Source organism: Mytilus edulis, chromosome 10 (genome assembly GCF_963676685.1).
Source record: "Mytilus edulis chromosome 10, xbMytEdul2.2, whole genome shotgun sequence".
In the NCBI taxonomy this organism is placed as follows: Eukaryota; Metazoa; Mollusca; class Bivalvia; order Mytilida; family Mytilidae; genus Mytilus; species Mytilus edulis.
Genome location: NC_092353.1, coordinates 79,445,620 through 79,464,875, shown reverse-complemented (window position 1 = coordinate 79,464,875; position 19,256 = coordinate 79,445,620). Strand labels below are relative to the sequence as shown.

General features: G+C 32.1%; 1 protein-coding gene across 17 annotated transcripts in view; it reads left to right on the top strand.

Moving 5' to 3' along the window:
• Positions 1 to 1,322: 1,322 nt before the first annotated feature.
• LOC139491953 (putative leucine-rich repeat-containing protein DDB_G0290503) overlaps positions 1,323 to 19,256 on the top strand; it is a 35,792-nt gene continuing 17,858 nt past the window's right edge. For 5 of the 17 annotated variants that reach the window (XM_071279921.1, XM_071279920.1, XM_071279917.1 and 2 more), the window contains exons 1-4: positions 1,323 to 1,499; positions 8,655 to 9,358; positions 11,527 to 11,701; positions 16,767 to 18,199. In XM_071279921.1, the coding sequence (XP_071136022.1) occupies positions 9,233 to 9,358; positions 11,527 to 11,701; positions 16,767 to 18,199 (1,734 nt within the window). In that variant the 5' untranslated portion in view covers positions 1,323 to 1,499; positions 8,655 to 9,232. Of the gene's footprint in view, positions 1,500 to 4,521; positions 4,772 to 6,533; positions 6,703 to 7,452; positions 7,654 to 8,654; positions 9,359 to 10,357; positions 10,498 to 11,180; positions 11,258 to 11,526; positions 11,702 to 14,120; positions 14,222 to 16,766; positions 18,200 to 19,256 lie in introns of those variants that run through there. The other 12 variants (XM_071279911.1, XM_071279906.1, XM_071279905.1 and 9 more) reach the window with 8 other exon arrangements.

Genomic DNA, 19,256 nt, shown 5'->3' with positions numbered 1-19,256 from the left:
ATTGTTGCAGTCTTGTAGAAACACGTATCCACTTCCAAGGCCGAAATTTATCTTATCCATGTCGTTGGCATCACAAGTTTGATTTAAATCTTCAATTGAACGGACTGTAATCGACAGAGGTTACCCAATCTGTAGTAACTTGTGAAGTGCTCTATTGATCCGATGTAGATTTTAGATCTTTTCAGTATCAAATTTCTAATTGGAAAAGATCTAATTAAATTTTAATGATAACAATTTGATATTAATAAGGAACTATTTGGTTTTTTTTTATTATAACGACTCATGAGGAATGTATGTGTTGATTTAATGGATTAATATATAGCGCCAAAAAAAAAAGTATGTATTATTCAAGATTTATATAATGTTTTAAAAAGTAATTTTACATTCCATACAATTTACCAACTGGCAAGTTTATCTATACAAATCTTTAAAGTCGTGTAACTGCTATTCAATTTGGTGCATGTACTGTTTGGATATATGCAATTAATCACCTGAATTTGGAATGATTTAAAATTAAATACATTTACATGTACATACCTTAAGTTTTGAATATAAGGTATTTTCCAAGCTTTTTTTTTTTTTATTATATTCGCCTGTATTTTTGTCTTTGATTTCATTATAAATGATAACAAAGATAATTTTCATGTTGAAAAAAATGTTAAAAACTACAAATGGTTCCTGCTACTAGATAGACCCCCTCCTAAACCAACACTCACATCCACACACAATAACTAGCGTTGGCAGACGTTTTTTTAAATTTTAGCATTACTAATGCAACCTTTATTTAACAGACAAAACAAGTATTTCATTTAACTAGAGAGAGGGAAAGAGTGCATAAAAAGTAAAGCAAAGAGAGAGTCTAATGGTGAAAAGAAACGATAAATGATAGAACGAACGACAGAAAGTAAAATAATAGAGGGAAAACACTTTGGTCTAATTGGTATTTGCATTTTAGAAACAGAGTCACAAAACCCTGGCAACTAATTCCATTACATTCAACTGATAGTTTATCATACACAAATATTATCTGTCAACGAAAATGACGTCCGAGCTTGTTTGAAATTTACATTTATATTAATTCTACTGTCAAACTTTTTCATTTCATATACAAAATTGTAGAACATTTAACCAAATACGTTCAAGTAGAAGTTATTTAATATGATTACATGTTACAGATAAGGCAAATATTTTTATTCCCACCTAAACTATAAAGATTTTTAACATTATTCGTGCGACTTTCTTATAGTGTTCGTTTAAATATATTAAAAGCTTGGAATAATTGTTTAAATTTCCTTTTGTATGATTATATACAACTTTCATCCATATCAGTACATTTAATCGGAGTGTATCCTGGATTTTCAATGAACTAGTGAAGACATTTGTTTGCACGAGTTAAAAAGTCAGTTTTCTATCAAACAGGTCTTAGTTTTCGTAGGATATTTAGAAATGGGAGATGGAATTTCGTTTCATGAATAGTTAATGAAACTAAAGCAAACAAGGTTAGTCCGTGAAATTAGTACTTGAATAATTTATACGTATATATACAGATCTTTTGTTTTATAACCTATTTCTATTTATAAAATGCCTTTGTGTTATTTGTATAGTTTTTTAATCATTAATTGTTAGAATAGGCACATGTTCATACAAATCTTGGAGGACTGCCATACTTTCAAAACTATTGAGTTGTTAATTTCTTTGTCATTTTGGTCTCTTGTGGACAGTTGTCTCATTGGCAATCATACCACATCTTCTTTATATATATATATATATATATCTATGATGAGTTCATTCAAAATTTAACGGTCTATAAAAGAAAATAACATCGTAGGAGGGTCTCAATCTATGTAATATATAGAACTCTGATTTCGTTTTACTCCATACGTAATATGGAGTATTACTAAATCGACCAGAGCTCTTATATTTGAATTAGAATTGTGAGCTTCGGGATTGGGTCCTCATTTTTTGTATTCCGTTTATATTGTTTCGGCCAATTTCTCTTTATTTTCTGTATCTTTTTACCATTATTTTTTTTTCTCTTTGTATTCTTTGGTTGTTATTCTCTATTTTGGTCCGATATTAAAGCAAGATAGCCTACACCTCCATAACATAAGGGTTCTGGCTAGTCAAGTAAGTTCTTGAGATCATACTATTTCTATAACACACGAGTGCTACATCATACTTTTACGAGAAAGCTTTTTTATAACAAAATTTTTTTTTTAAAAATCAAACGAAAAAGATTGAGAAAATAACTATGGTAACCGTATAGGGAAAACGGTACTATTTATTCTGCCATAGGCGACAATGTTAACATTTTCTAAATTTACCACTTTTTAAGATAAAAACCTGGATAAAACAGTTATATGTTGTGTTAATACTTTATTACTCTGTTTTAAAAATTAAAGCCAAATAGTATCATGACCAACTTCCAACGGAGCTTGTTTATGTTATCCATGCCCACCGTCATTTTGCACCAAATTTATGAAATTTTGCTAGTCTTTTCGAATAATTCTCTACAGTAAATATGCATATTCTAGTATACAATTTATAACCGCTTTCCGCGTAACAACGCATTTTTTGGCAATCAGTTCGTGTTCAGACTGTGATAATGATTCGATTTTAATGCTATTTGGTTATATGTAATCCACTTTCAAACATCTTGATAATCTGTTTCAAGATCAACTTTATATTCGATCAATTCAAAAACATGTAGGTGTGTGTATTTCATCAATCGAATCGTGCAGATTTGTGACTACGCATGTAGTTTCTAGGTAATTTGCAGAAGTATGTTCCAGTTTTGAAGGTTTTAGGTCGGTTGTAATAATATAGTAGCAAACACGTATTGATTGTATTTGGCTATACGCACTCGTCCGATTTGATCTCGGCATGATGTTGAGACCTAAAATTCAGTAAATGTATACACAGTTGCTATATATCCTACCGGCTGAATGGGAAGGCTGATGATCATTTCTATATTCTCCATTATTAATGTCATTTTCTCTTTTTTCCTTTGTTTTGTTAATTATTGTCTATTCTTTGTGTATAGCACCCCAGTTTACTTAATTTTTAATATTTTGGCCTATAACCAAAATCTTTATTATTTTCTTAATATTCTATAACCCCTAAACCTCACAAAAATAGGTAAAAACCAAGCTTGCAATCAAACTTAAAAATCAAATAGTTAGTCTTAAAAGTACAGTCATAATGATGGTTTACTTTAATAAATTCTGACTTGGATGGAGAGTTGTCTTATTTGCAGTCATACCACATCTTCTTATATCTAGACACCACTATAGGCTAACTATAGCCAAAGACAACTCGAAAATAGCAGTGGCGGATCCAGAAATTTTCAAAAGATGACAGCTGAAGAGAGGTCCCGCTCCAGTTATGCATCAGTGATATCCTATTTAAGCAACCAAATTTTTCCCACAAAAAGGGGGAGGATGGGGCTCCCTACTCCCCCTCTAGGTCTGCCTCCGAAGAATTATATCAACACCAGTCTATCAAAAATTACATTGAAACAAAAATGTTTCCATAGTACACGGATGCCCCACTCGCAGTATCATTTTACATGTTCATGGGACCATGAAATTTGGATCAATACTTTAATTTGGCATTAACATTAGAAGGACCATATCATAGGGAACATTTGTACTAAGTTTCAAGTTGATTGGACTTCAACTTCATCAAAAACTACCTTGACCAAAAACTTTAACCTGAGCTTTGCACTATCTTTTTTCTTTGTTCAGTGGACCGTGAAATTAGGGTCAAAACTTTAATTTGGCATTAAAATTAGAAAGATCATATCATAGGGAACATGTGTACTAAGTTTCAAGTTGATTGGACTTCAACTTCATCAAAAACTACCTTGACCAAAAACTTTAACCTGCAGCGGGACGAACGGATGCACGGACGGAAAAACGAACGAACGAACGGAGGCACAGACCAGAAATCATAATGCCCCTCTACTATCGTAGATGGGGCATAAAAATAAAGACTGAAACACTCTAATTATAAAAATACGTATTAACTCGGCTATTCCAGAAGATTACAACTCGAGTTTTAGCTCCAATGGTAGCGTCTGTCACTGTACGAAGTAAATCTTCCTTGTATAAAAAGCCCTCTATCAAGGAAATCATTAAAAAGAAAATCAATCCATGTAATGTCACACCAACTTGGAGCTATATATACTAGTACTCAATATGCAGGTGCAGCTTGAATATTGGTTCATATATATATAAAGTTCACAATCATATGGTCGAACCAGAACGGGTAATATTATATTTGAATCAGATGCGAATGAATGGATTATTCTGTGTAATACTTGTTGTTTTGTAGTTTTTCTTTTGTGCTGCTGGTTTTTCTTTTTTGTAATAGCGTTGTCTGTTTTTGTTAGATTCGATTTTCGATTGCCCACTCGCTTCTTTTCTCTATTTTCATGCTGGCGTACAACGGCCTGTTTTTAACTTTTACAAACTTGAACTTCGTCTTATTTTGCATGTCAAATCGACAAGTTTGTCGACAGTATATACTTTTATTTCGTATGTCATATCGACCTGTATGTCAACAGTCTGTATATATTTAATAATTACACGTGTTATATTTATTATGTTCATATTTGAAAGCAAGGAATGTCTTTTCTGTAATATTTACACTGGGTAAGAAGTTTATTTGACAATTGGCGTACTGTTTGTTCACGTAACACGTAGTGAAATACAGCTAAAAGATCTCGTATCTTAGTAAATTTGTGGCTTTTATTTCGTGCTTGTAAAAGGTAAGATTAAAATCTACAAATTTCAAGTTCACGCATAGTTAGTAATATTTTTTTTTCAAATAAGGTCTACGGCACTAGTGGAATTATTTACTTTTGGAGTGTCAAAAATTCGTTGGTATACTCAAATTGGTGCATTAGAATCTTTTCAAAGTTTTGAATTTTCTACCCTATATACCACTTAACCTCATTATCTCATTCAGAAAAAATCACAATCCCAATTAAGTGGGCATTCAAAAAGAATATGAATATATACGTTCAACCTCTTTTGTGTCATTTTTAGTTACAACAAAATAAAAGAACTATGTCAATTGGGCCATCTTTAATACGATATTAGCAATTGAGCTTTTTCTATATATAGTATTTCCGTTTGCTATGGAGATTCCTTATATCGCCAAGTTATCGGAATTCCAATGGGAACTTACTGTGCACCACTTATTGCGGACTGTTTCTGTGTTGTCGCAAATCTCAATGTATGTCTAAAATCAGCCACGAACCGTTGAACATTATCTGAAATAAAAAAATTATAACTCTTTTAGATATTTGGATGATATTTTGGCTCCTATCTGATTATAGTTCAAATCTATATAATATTGCAATTTGCCTGCTCGTATATGTAAATCATATGAGGATAACGAAATCAGAGATATATAGATTAATTATATTTTGACTGTCTTTAATGAAGAAGTATGTAAGAATTCATTACACTAAAGAGATTTGTCCTGTTAATCTATATGATAGCAACAAACACTGCCCTTTTCTGTTTCCCTTTGTAATGTTGTATCATCGGTACACGCAAGGACATGATCCGTTATGATGTAAATCAACGCGCAGACATATTCAAGTATCTTGTATTCCATCGTTTATGGTTAAATTCTAGACAAAGCACACAAATGTCATCATTCACCTCAATAACTTACCATACTTTTAAACAGACTTATTCACAAGGGATACGCTTACGATACAGTTGTCAATTCATTAGATACCATATGCATTTTGGGGAGGGGAATAAATATTGATTCACTCATAGGGGGCTTTGCATCGGAAATAAACATTTATTCTAAAACAAATTGTTGGCATAAAACAGGTTATGTCCTTCTCGTATAATATATGATGGCATGATACCCTAACAAGAGGGATTGTGATTAATATATACACCCAGTCCTCATTGTTTTACTTTGAAATATGTTTGTATACCTCCTTATACACATTTCAAAATCAGTGGATTAAACACCCTCCGACACTCAGTCAGAACATTTCAAATGCATTATATCTAGATGTATGTGTTCGATTCATATGAAACAATTATTTAATACACACTCAAATAATTCTATACAAGAAACTATAGATCTATGCAATTTATAGATAATATTAAAATATTTATATGGGATAATACAAATCCTTCAGTGAATTATGCAATTCAATTTGTTTATGAATTAAAAGGAGGGTCGCTTCAATGAATTTTAATTCTAAATCGGTTGACATTTTATTTAATGATATTTATCCAAAAAATCAATAGTTTCATTTGCTATGTAAATAAGTTTTAAAATATTCACTATATTTATTAATTATGTAGTGAATTCAGAGATTGAAAACCTTTTGTTAAGGTAAAATTCTTTCATTTTGACATGATCAGCAAATCTCAATTTTCAAATGCAGAAATATTGGTGATTTTGGAATGTGATATACTTCAATTGGATTCAATAATATTGACAATATTTCTCCAATGACATTCTGTACGTGTGATCAAAATACTTGGAATTGTCGTCACTATGACAAAATGTCTCCGATGAAATATATGACTTTGATTAATTAAAGGTGGGAATGAAATAAATGGGATGTATATTTCTGACCACCAAAATCGATTTTCCAATTAAGGATTGTTTCTGTGGAATTAATGCTTTCTTTCATAAAAATGGCGGAAGCAGTCTCAGGTATGTCGAAGATAGTTTAATTGTATGTTGTTATTCAGGTGCGATATTCTTGACATATTTTGCTAGCATCGGATTAGCAGAATTAATACTGTAGTGATACTATATAAAAACAAATGAGGGTATTATTTTACAGAATACTCTCTTTGCACTTAATTGGGGAATGTGCTTTATTGTTTACCATTGTGATCTCTAATATTATTAGCCTGTCCCGTTGCAGTCCTTAGTTTTATTTTGTTTAATTAGAGGTAGATTTGTAGTTTACATACGTCAATGAGATAGTAATACAACGACAAAAATAAACCAAAGACATCGGAATGGCAACATACATGCAGTCTTCAGCTTCGGCTGTTATCCGCTGCTCTTTGGTCGGGTTGTTGTCTCTTTGACTCATTCCCGATTTCCATTCTCAATTCTATTTCGCTATTGACAGCTGTCTAGGACGTCCTGAGTCTGAAAAAGTTTTAAATAGATTAAAGAGAAACTATCCAAGGTCTGCCATCAACACCACAAAACATAAAGATATGACATATAAGATCAATATACTGACGAGGTTGTCTTTTCTTCTTTTTAGACATGGGTTCAAGAATATGGTTTCTTCATGCTTATCTTAGGTCGTCTTCCCTTTAAAAATGTACTTAAACAATGTGAAACGCTATGCAAATATTTAACTACCTGCACAAATTACTTTTGAAACCTACCCATTTTAAAAATCAATCAATACACATTTTATTAAAGTGTAAAAAACAATGTATGGTACCTGTGCTGTGCGTGTAAATACATGAATCTTACCATTGTGTGATATAATAATCAGGTCTTTATTGTATATGTTTGCAATGATCAATATTTGGTCCGTGTCGGACAAATTCCATACCGAATTTTAAACAAGTGATTTATTGTTAAATTAATAATTTTGGAAGTCCATACTAGCAATGGATGACCCCATACCACCGGGTAAGTCATAAGAGATATAGATATCATATTTTTAATCTTTTTTTAAATGAAATACTTTTGTCACCTTATATGTCAAAAAGCCAAAATTGGTCGTCTGGAAAATTGATCCATATTAATATTTTAAATTAATATGTTGCTATTGTCTAATTTCAGGAAGGTTAATTAGAATGACTATTTAATTAGGTGGTATTCGTTTTAATTAACGCGTCCAATAATCTCTTTTCCTCGTGTTACTAAAATAGTCATGCAGAAAAATATTGAAATCCAACGGTGGGTAGTTATATTATGAATTTACTTTATTCCTTTGGCATGTTTGTTTGTCTGATTGCTATGAATTATTTTTGATAGGACTAGGCACTACCTCAAGTCTACATTTAGCTACTATGCAAGATTTTTTTTTCAATGATTGTCTGACGATCTAAGAATGTCTTCAACATTGTCAACATTTTGTTTCAACACCAAATTGGTTACCTATATATACTTTTTATAATGCACCATGAAAGTTGGATTTAAACGACAGTTTTATAATATGTTATAAATTGATAAGATATAAAATATTTTTACTGCAATAATCGAATCGCTGAGTCATCATTTTTTTTTCAACTAACATTTTACACACGTCTGCTTTAGTATATATATACTTGCGGTCTCACTTTTTCTTTTTTTTTTTTTGTCTTTAACTTTTTTGTATTCAAGGGTCACTGGCCAGTCTTTAGTACAGAAGATGCGCTGTGTCTGGCGTGCAAAAATAAGTTTCATGACCTTTTTTTCAGTTATTCAAATCTGTATTATAAGTTCATAATATCTTATCTCGACGTTATCGATAATTTGAAATTGCACAAACAAGGTATAGATAAAGTGTCTTGTATATAAATGTCGAAAACTATTTCTGTAGTGCTTTGTCTTCAAATATTTGAAAATACATATCACTGCAAATATTTGAAAAATACATGTTACTGCAAATATTTGAAAATACAGTTTACAGTCTTTCTTTTGAACAGGATTATCAGAGACACACGAAGAAAATGAAATAACGACATCAACTGAAAATAAAAGTTCTGAAGATCAACTTGTGTCAACCCAGGAGGACACTGATTCACAAACGTGTCAACAAGACTTGACACAACAGTTGAAAGACACTGAACACGTGTCAACCGACAACGGTTCATCAGTAGACCCCGAACCAGAAGTGTTAATTGCATTAGCTCAGAATTCTACTGAACAAATACAAAATACAGAGGAAAATTTAGACGAAAAAGACGGCGACGAAATAGCATCACAAGAAGTTGACACCTTTACCGATATTTCGCCGGAGGAATCGGAAAATTTCGAAGAGAAAAACGATGATATAGATTCGGATTTTAAGGAGAGTGAAAAATTTGAAAGTGAAACAAGTGAAAAATTCGAAAGTGAAACAAGTGAAATCATTTTCAGTGAAAATTTATTTAATGATAGTGAAATAAGTGAGAAAAATTCAGTTCATGAAGAATTATTACATGATAGTTTGAACTCAACACGAGAGGAAGTTGGGATTTTCATAACACAGGACCAACGAGAAGAGGAAAACCAACCAGAAGAAATGCCAGAGAAGCGAGAGGAAGAGGTGGTGTCACCATCTTTACAAAGGGCAAACCTGAGGTTTAGATGGGCAAAAACAATTCCGGTATCTTCAAACGAGATCATATTCTTTTCATCACATAAAATGGTAGGTTGGATATTAAGTTAGTAAGAGATGTTCAATATAAGTCTTACAGGGGCGGATCCAGCCATTTTAAAAAGGGGGGGGGGGTTCCCACGGGGGGTAACTTCGATATTTTTTTGGTAGGGGTGTGCCATTTTTGCCTCAAAAAACGTACCCATTTTAATATAACATTCACTGAAATTCAGTACCTATAGTTATATAAATATTTAAGTAAGAATGACCTATACTTATATACAATATTTAAAATATGACCCATGCTTATATAAGCACTAACTCATCATCACTCATAATTCATAAATATACCAGCTACACGTAAGTTTTTATATATGAATTGACATTGTTTGGTTCACATATATTTTATCGTTATATATACGCTCAAGTATATACGTATATGTAGATCATACCCCAAATCAATATACAGTTATCAAACGTAAATGCATTTTAATATAGGATGTCATTAAAAAGAAGGGTAATTTTTATATAAAATCTCGCAAAATTATGACCCATATTTTTGGCACATCCCGTACACACAATAATAGGAAGTTACCCCCCGTGGGGGTTCCTAACCCAGGACAAAGGGGAAGGGGGGGGGGGTTCCAATTACATGTCCCCATTCAAATGCATTGATCGTCCAAAAAAAAGGGGGGGTTCCAACCCCCGGACCCCCCCCCCCCCCCCTCTGGATCCGCGCCTGTCTTACCATCTTCGCTAGCCAAGGGTTACGATCCACTCCCGTTCTAGAGAACGGGAGTGGATCGCAACCCTGTTATGCAGCACACTAGAAATATAGGAAGTATTTAACCCTCTCCGACTTAGTTAGTTATGCTGTAGTTGTATTACTGCAACAGATGCTCGTTGACATTAAAACTTCTTCGGTGATCATGGAAAGAAGTTTGCCGCACAGATCACATAAAAAAGAAATGCGGAATTAACGCCCATGTACGATTTTGAGTCTTACTTTATTGATTTCCGGTGAACATTTTAGTAGGCTAAGAAGAACCGTCTCAAAATCGTCTGGTCACACACACACATTATCATGATTACACATGATTAAGTGACATTAGAGTCACCGAGAGAGTCACACTAAATGTTTACCTACCCGGGAGAAAACGAACGGACATGTGTTCAACCATTTTCAGGAGGTACAATTCAAGACCGCCATTCAAAAATGAATTAATTTATTACAAGCGATTTACAACTAATGTGGGCTACTCTCAAAATTTATGCAAGTAATTTGAAGAAGAACAGCACCTTAAAAAGACTGTGGAAAACTTCAAAGCTATTGGATGCAGGAGGTTATCTTAGATGGATGCACAGAACTGGCATCTTTAATAAAATATGAAGTTGTAAAGACAAACAAACAAATCTTTCATTCAGGACGCTCTTACGAACTTTTAAATTAATAAAGACGATACAAATAAAATGTATTATAATAATCTATATCTGTATCCTTATTTCACAAATGCTGTGCAGACATATATAATACGAATATTGTATATTATATTATGATATGTCTCTGTAAAAACGTTCAAAATGGAATTAGAATACGAAGTCATATATATGAAGACCCTAATGGGGGTGTCAAAACAGATACATATATACACATGATCCTGAAATATTTGGTCTGGTAAATAATACTATCAGAGACATATATAATACATGATACTATGAAAACGGCAAAGTTATCACATAATCACAAACCCCATGTCATGAGGAGGCTCATTTATATGAAGGACTTTGAACCTTGATGGTTACACTCTGAAGTGCGTAACTTGGTTAAAAAGCTGAAGTGTGATCAGGTGACATGGTGATGCTACCTTGTTGATAACTGTAATGAAGTGTGATGGTGGTTACGCTGAAGTTCAATGGTCTGTCAGCCTGTGACATTGAGTGAAAAGCAAAGTAAACATGAGCTGTTAAAATGAAATGATACCTTGCATTTGAAATATAATTTAATTTCTGTTCAGTTTCAATCAAAGGCTTTTAAAATCTTGATTTGTTTGATTCTGAAACGGCGAATTCTATTCAAAATAAAAAAAAATCACAATAATTTCTGATTTTACAGTATTGATACAATGTATATACTGGTAATCATAGATACATGTACATGTATGGATGTTTTATATTTAGATATGAGCTAATAAAAATAACAAACAATTTTCTTTTGATAGGAAGAACCTTTGAAGCTAACATGGTCAGAGGGAGCAGATTGTTACTACTCCAAAGACTTAGAGGTCCCTACAGGGATGTACAAAGGGACACTTGTTATTGATGAGAAATCCTACCCTATAGATGAAGTCACTGTAAAGCACTATACATTTGAAGCTGATCTATATGTAAAAGATGGTAAATACACTGATTTTAAACCCCGTTGAATAAGTTTACACGCCCATTTCCAGGTGGGTTCCTGAGTTCAGGCAAATGACTTCCTCTCCCCCTGAAAACAAGAATATTTTGTAAGCCTACCTCAGTCCAGATTGGGTTTGAAGTCGAAGAAATTTTACAGAGTAAACACTTAAACAGCCTTAGCAATTATTGAAAATTCTGCACTATGAAATACTTTTTGGCCGAAATATCTTTTAGTTTAGTTTTAAATATATACATTGTTATACTTAATGAAAATGGATTCTTCAATGGATGTTATTTAATTTACATTTCTGCAGTCTCCAACAGATTAATAAATGTAGGCATTGTACTAATAATTACATTAGATGTATGTTTCATTAGAATATGTTATTCTGATTGGCTAATTGCACATCACATGTTATTCCTAAAGCAATTGCATTACTCAATAAAACTTATCATTCATGATAACACGAGGTCCCACAATAAAGTGCACAGGTGAATTAAATAAAAAAAAATAAAAAATTTGTGTTTTCATTATCCTAGCTAAAAAATGTAATTTTAAGTATTGAATGCTTCTTTTTGTAACTTCATAGGGTTGTAAAAGCGTTGACCGAGCGTACATTTTTAGAATGAAGCGCTTCCACGCTTCATACAAAATGTACTTCGGTCAAAGCTTTTACACCCCAATAAAGTTACAAAAAGAAGCATTCAATACTTAAATAAAAAGCATACAAATGTTCTGACTATGAATACTTAAGTGGTCGATCAAACTTTATATCATTAGTTTTTTGTTCTATTTCGTCTATTTAGTCAATAAGTTTATATTTATAGTAATACACACTGGTTAATGATTCAATGATATATTGATACATTGACAATTGAAATGATTTATTAAAAAGAAATACATTATTAATTAACAGGTACTTGAACCTGTTATGACATGTGTAGATTAATCAATTAACGTTTTGTTATTTCACCTGTTTAATACCTTTTAAACACCCTTTTCAATACATATATTATAGTCTGTTTCATTACTATCAGTTAGCAAAATCAGTTGAAATTGAATTGTTTCTTTTCAAAGATAAATTATAATATTATTATATAAGTTTCATTAGTTTACCATGACTGGAGTAATTGGAAAATGCAATGTAGATATTAACAACAAAGACAAATTTATTGGGATTAACACAGGGGTAATTTTATAAAACAGTTAATAGAATCAGGGGTTGAAGTCATAAATCTTTGCTCAGCGCAAAAATCATGCTCCAAACATAAAATCAAGCATTTTGATTGGTTGATTCTCGAGTCCGAGTACAAAAATCATGCTCGAAAGTTTTATGACCGCAAGGCCACGTGTATTATGCTCCAGTATAAGAATAAAAGAGGGACAAAAGATACCAAAGGGACAGTCAAACTCATAAATCTAAAATAAACTGACAACGCTATGGCTTAAAATGAAAAAGACAAACAGACAAACAATAGTACACATGACACAACATAGAAAACTAAAGAATAAACAACATGAACCCCACCAAAAACTAGGGGTGATCTCAGGTGCCCGGAAGGGTAAGCAGATCCTGCTCCACATGTAGCACCCGTCGTGTTGCTTATGTGATAACAAATCCTGTAAATAGTCTAATTCGGTAGGTCATATTCATGAAAGGGAAGGGGATTGTAGTTAAGACGTAACGGTAAAGAGTTTGAAAAATATATGAATTTTTTTTATTGTAGCCAATTTTTTTTCTGCATGATTATTCTTATGTCTATTGATGCCCTGGATGTCTTTTAGTTTAAAAAATAAAATGAGATAAAAATTCCTAGCCCCTGAACATAATGAATTTCATGCAATTACAATTATAAACAAAGACAATATTGAGCCATAAACTCAAGTAAAAAGAATTTAAACATGTTAGCTTGAAGTATTCCTAACTAAAATATTACATATAAATAAATTGAAAGATTGGTTACTATTTGTTATAACAAATACAATGGACAAGAGAAAATTGTTTTTGAAAAATATTTAAATTACTTGAATAATAAATAATGACAAATGATAATAAACTTTTATTTTATTTCCCTTGAGAGTATATCCCAACAATAAAAATGTCCTAAGGGGCTATAAAAGGACACCATTAATGAATGCCCTTGTTCTTTAATGTTGGCACTTATAATTCATTGTTCAAATATGTACCCTCCTTTCAAGATAAAAATAATCTAAACATATCCTTAGAATTTGAATGAAGTCAAAAGTAAATTACACAAGTTATTCAGTGATAGATTAAAAGCAAATGAAGTATGGCTCATTTCAGATGAGGGAAATCAAGTTCATGCAAATTTTATTTCATGAATTGTCAATGGTGAATTTAAGTCAAACCTTTAGGTTTTAGTCGTGAAGAGAAAATAGACTGGGAAATTTATAAAAATAGAGCAAAATGATAAATAAGGATTAAGATTTAAGCCTCCGTTATAAACGGTGCATATTTTATTACCTACGGAATATACTTTTTATTATGGATCACGGTAAGATACGCATAGGTAATTATCTTACTTACATTGAAGTGCAATATTGAACGTTGCTAGGGGTTGTAGTGTAACATCCTTTTAGAAATAGTGTTCACAATATGTTAACCTATTGAAAAAATTTATAAGGCTTTAAAATTTCATATCATTTTTGTAAACCTGATTTAATTTTAAGAATTCATTTTTAATAAAAAGTATTAATTGACATGAAAAGTGGCAGTGGTATTAATTTTTGATATGTTAAATGTCTCTAGTTTTTTACAACCCTGCTTTAAAAAAGTGGAGGTATACTGTTTTACCTTTGTCCATCAGTCCATGCATCCTTCTCATGAACATTTTTGTTTACATCTGTCTCAGGAACTACATCATAAGGATTTTTGAAATTTGGTTTCAGGGTTTATATAAGTCAACTATACTGTGTGATGTGTTTTCAGATTCATCACTCAACAACTTCCTGTTTACCAAAAACTACATATTTTTGCATTACTAAAATTATCCAGTTGGGATGGGTTATCATTAGTGAGCAGTAGCTAGAAGATTCACTTGTTTTTTTTATTCATTATAGATCCAAAGATGTATAATATAACATATGTTTATAAATCTATATTTGGACTAATTTTTTTGCAAGGTCATTATAATTATTCTGCATTCCATGAGTTAGGTAAGCATGGAGCTATCTTGTTTCGTAAATATTACTAAAAATGAATGTACTTTCAATTTTGTGTACTAAATGAACTAAATTATTAATGGCTGATTATATCTGAATGCCTTGTTTTGGGTTTTACTTGGGGTGTATTGTTCTTTTCCATGCATTGGCAATTGCACTAGCATGCTTGATAAACTCATGATACTTAATATTACTGAAAGGGGCAAGTTAGCTACGAGATAAAAAAAAAATAAAGAAAATATGATTTTTTTTGTTCAATCATTTATGAAAGTAAAATAGTGAAATATGAGAATTAGAGTCAAATCATGAACATGAATTTAACAGCTAATACCTCTTTAAAATTTAGAAATTTGTTGCCAAAATCTGGAATAAATGAAAAGGAATGATTTCAGGAAATGTTACGTACAAATTAAACTATATAACGTACATGTATAAGAATTAAAAGTGTAAGTTTTATTTTTTATGAACCCTATCCTGTCACAATTTATTCTGTTGTTATAAAAGTGACCTCAAAAGTTTCTTAATTTATAGTATTTCTTCACTCTCTTTGAGGATCAGATTGAACATTAAGATTAAAATTTATGCCAAATTATGGTGATAACAAATAAAAAATAAAACCAAAATCGGGTGACAAATATTCATGCTATTTTTAAACACAATGTGTTCAAATAAGTATATATAGATATATATATACACACAATTTGTATGATATGTGGAATAAAGGTCAAATTGTTCAATAAAAATTAATTTAAATCAGCTATAGTTAATCTCTGACCAACATATTATGCATTGAGGCCACAATAGAATATTTTTTTGATTTATTAAATCTTGAAACTGTTAAATTTACCCAAATAACTTCAAGTAATATTGAAAGACAATGTAATTTTTTTATTTTTTTTTGTAAAAAGGTTGAGCAAGGTCGCACATGGTAAAATTTTGCTATCATTAACTTGATAAAAAAATCATGATTATTTTGATGTGGCCTGAATTGGCACACTATAGATAAAGTTGACCGCTATAAGGTGGTGACAAGTCTGAACTTTCTTGAGCTCCCCTAGTGTCTTTTGTCATACATGCAGTAAATAGTTATTTATTCCTGTTCCATTTGACTGATTAATTTGATTTGATCTTAAATTGTTTAATTCACAAACAAAAAACTTCAAAAGATTAATGATTTCAATACACAAAAGGTGTAATATCCTGATTCAATCATACATAAAATGGCTCAGTAAAGAAATTAGCAAAATTTAGCATTTTTCTGAGTTTCTGGACCATAAACGTGTTGACAAATCTATCAAAAATACAATGTCTTCATCAGCATGTTCATATAATTTGATGTGTCATTAAGAAACAAAAACTAGTAGAAGCAGGTATTTAATTTTGTGATTAACTTTATTTAATAATTAGTCAGTTCTAAACGTTGAAATGAACATGTTAATTGATATTATGAAATGGAGAGCTTTTGTTTGTAACCGGACACACTAGCAAGTGATTTTAGAAATTAGCTAGATATCTTATTTCACATTTGTGGAATCGAATTAAATCAATTCTAATAATTCTGAAATATAATTCGACCAGATTGATTTTTGTTTGTGGTAGTTACACTTTCAATGATTTTGTGACATCATGATGATTTTCTAATGCATACAATTTTAATTTTGTAAGAACCTGGAGTATTGTTTTCAAGAGTCCAAATCAAGTGTCTACTGCTTAAATTTGGCCAAAGTTAAAATTGGATTTTGGATATTAAAGTTTATTTAAAGCGGACAGGTCAGGCCTGTAAAATGCCTCGCACAAGAATAGAATATATTTTAGATTCTCGTATACCATGTGCAATAGTAGACACTTATAGTGATTCTGATTCTGATGTACTTTCAGATATTATTGAGGATAATTTCTCTGCTGAACGAGAGAAGACCGTGGAAGATGTTGATACATACAGCGACACTAATAAATCTAGTAATGACCAAACAGGGTTACATTATACAGGCAAAATTGAGGACATTATACGACAACAGATGCATTCAGTCAGCCCTGAACAAGAGTTCACAGTTAAATCAGACCATGGTTCTGGCAGACATACACCTATAGGTGATGTTGGTTTTGAGACATACCAAGATGGATTAAATAATTCTTATAGCAAACATTTAAATGCATCTGTCGTGGAGGATGAAATCGAACAGAGTTTTAATCAATCTCAGCATTCTTCAAAACCACAAACCCCACAGCCTACAGTGGAAGAAATAATTGAAAATACATTAAGAGAATCAAGAAGTCAGGAGCGAACAACTCCTCAGTCTGATCGTCTGGCTGACTTTTTCAGCAGCGAAGATCAAAGAATTTCTACTGATAAGATTTTAAATGGTGATGGATCATTAGAATTTGCTGAGCATTACAAATCCCCTTCTAGCTCTGCTCGGCAAACACCACAGAGGGACTTCATAGGTGATGTCCTTGGATTTGACCAGCCTAAATCAACTGAAGGCTCTGTCCATAGTTATGAGCAAAGAAGAACACCCATTAGGTCTGTAGAAGGTTCTCTGCATAGTTCAGCTAGACATACACCTTTAGAAGGTTCCATGCATGGTTCAGATAGGCGTACTTCGTTAGAAGGGTCCCTCCATGGATCAACCAGACACACACCTTTAGAAGGTTCTCTGCATGGATCAGATAGACGTACACCTTTAGATGGTTCCTTTCATGGATCAGATAGACGTACACCATTAGAAGGTTCCCTACATGGCTCACTGGGTAGACATACACCGTTAGATGATATAGTACAAACTGCCTCTCCTGCTGGAAGCCTTCATGGATCAACTCACAGTTCTACACGTCAGACCCCATTACAAACATCTACACGACAAACTCCCTCTGAGACCTTCCGAACAAGCCAGGAAAATTTATATGGGTCACACAGCTCATTACCTGGTCATGGTGGCTCAAGGCCCCTGAGTTTGACGAGTGAACAAGAATTAACACAATACTTTGAGCAGAGCAGTAAAAGAGTTAGTGAACCTGCTTCTACAGGATCAACTAAAACACCAACTCCACAACAATATTCTTCAGGAATACAAAGTAACGGTAATAGAGCTCACGGTGCGTCTAGTTTACCAGTAATCACTACACAGCAGAGACTTCAGGCAGAAAAACGTAGCAAGACACCAGATAATTATATCAGGGTTCCTGGTAGCATGACATCTCCTGCTGCTGTAGCTAGACCATCGTCAGTAACAAGAGGCTCCACCTCCTCATCCAGGGCCAGTAATAGGACTATCACACCAGGGGATGATGTGGAGAGACAACTTTCTATGGTAAGATATTTTCTCAACTTTAATACATGTACTGTATCTTGTACATCAATTCTGATTTGTCAAGAAGTAGTATAAAGAATCTTATATGACCTAATAAAGGAATATTCATGGAATCTATAGGCTTTTAAAACGGCCATAGATATAAGAAGATGTGGTAGGTCAGTGCCAATGAGAGTCGACTCTCCATCCAAGTAACAATTTGTAAAAGAAAAACTAGTATAGGTCAAAGTATGACAATCAATTTGTTCTCATTTGGGAATATGTATTGAATAATTTTAATTTTGCAGTTTAGCAAATTACAATCAATCTGCCAACCTATTCATAAAATGTATTTTTTTCAAGATAGATAAAGTGATAGAGTGAAAAATATTCCTACATTTTCCACATTGCATTTTATTTTATTGCAAATTTTAATTCAAATCTTTAAATGTAGTTATTGTATGTTACATAAATTTTTCAATCATTAAAAAATCAATTCCAATATAATCATTACACCCTGATATAACTGTGCATAGTGCATACCAGTGTATTAACAATAATCCCTCCATTAGGGAAATTGTGTTTAGACATGAATTTCAGACTGTCCCTAAATACTTAAGTCAGCATGTCAGATAAAACTTAAAATTTATCAATGAGAAAAGCTAATTATTTAATGTTTGATTATCGATCAGGGGGATTTGAACAGGTAAATTTAAACTTGTTAAATGGCCAGGTAAAAATGAAAATTCCATAATTTAAGGTCACCAACTTTGTTTGTTTGTAAACCATTGATATGGAGGTTTGTGTCTATACTTTGAATTATTTTTCTTTATTTAAGGTGGAAATACTTGAACCTTATCTTGTCTATAAGTAAATTTATTATATTTATGAACAGACAACCACATTATTGATTTGATTAATTTACCATTTTATGGGGTTGAATTGTATAATTGGTTTGTATGTCCACGAATAGATATTACCTGTGAGTTGTTAAGCATTAAGAACTTCAATATAAATATATACAGCATGTAGGGGTCTGTTTTTTGAACTTCAATGTTTTTAGATATTTGTGGAGACT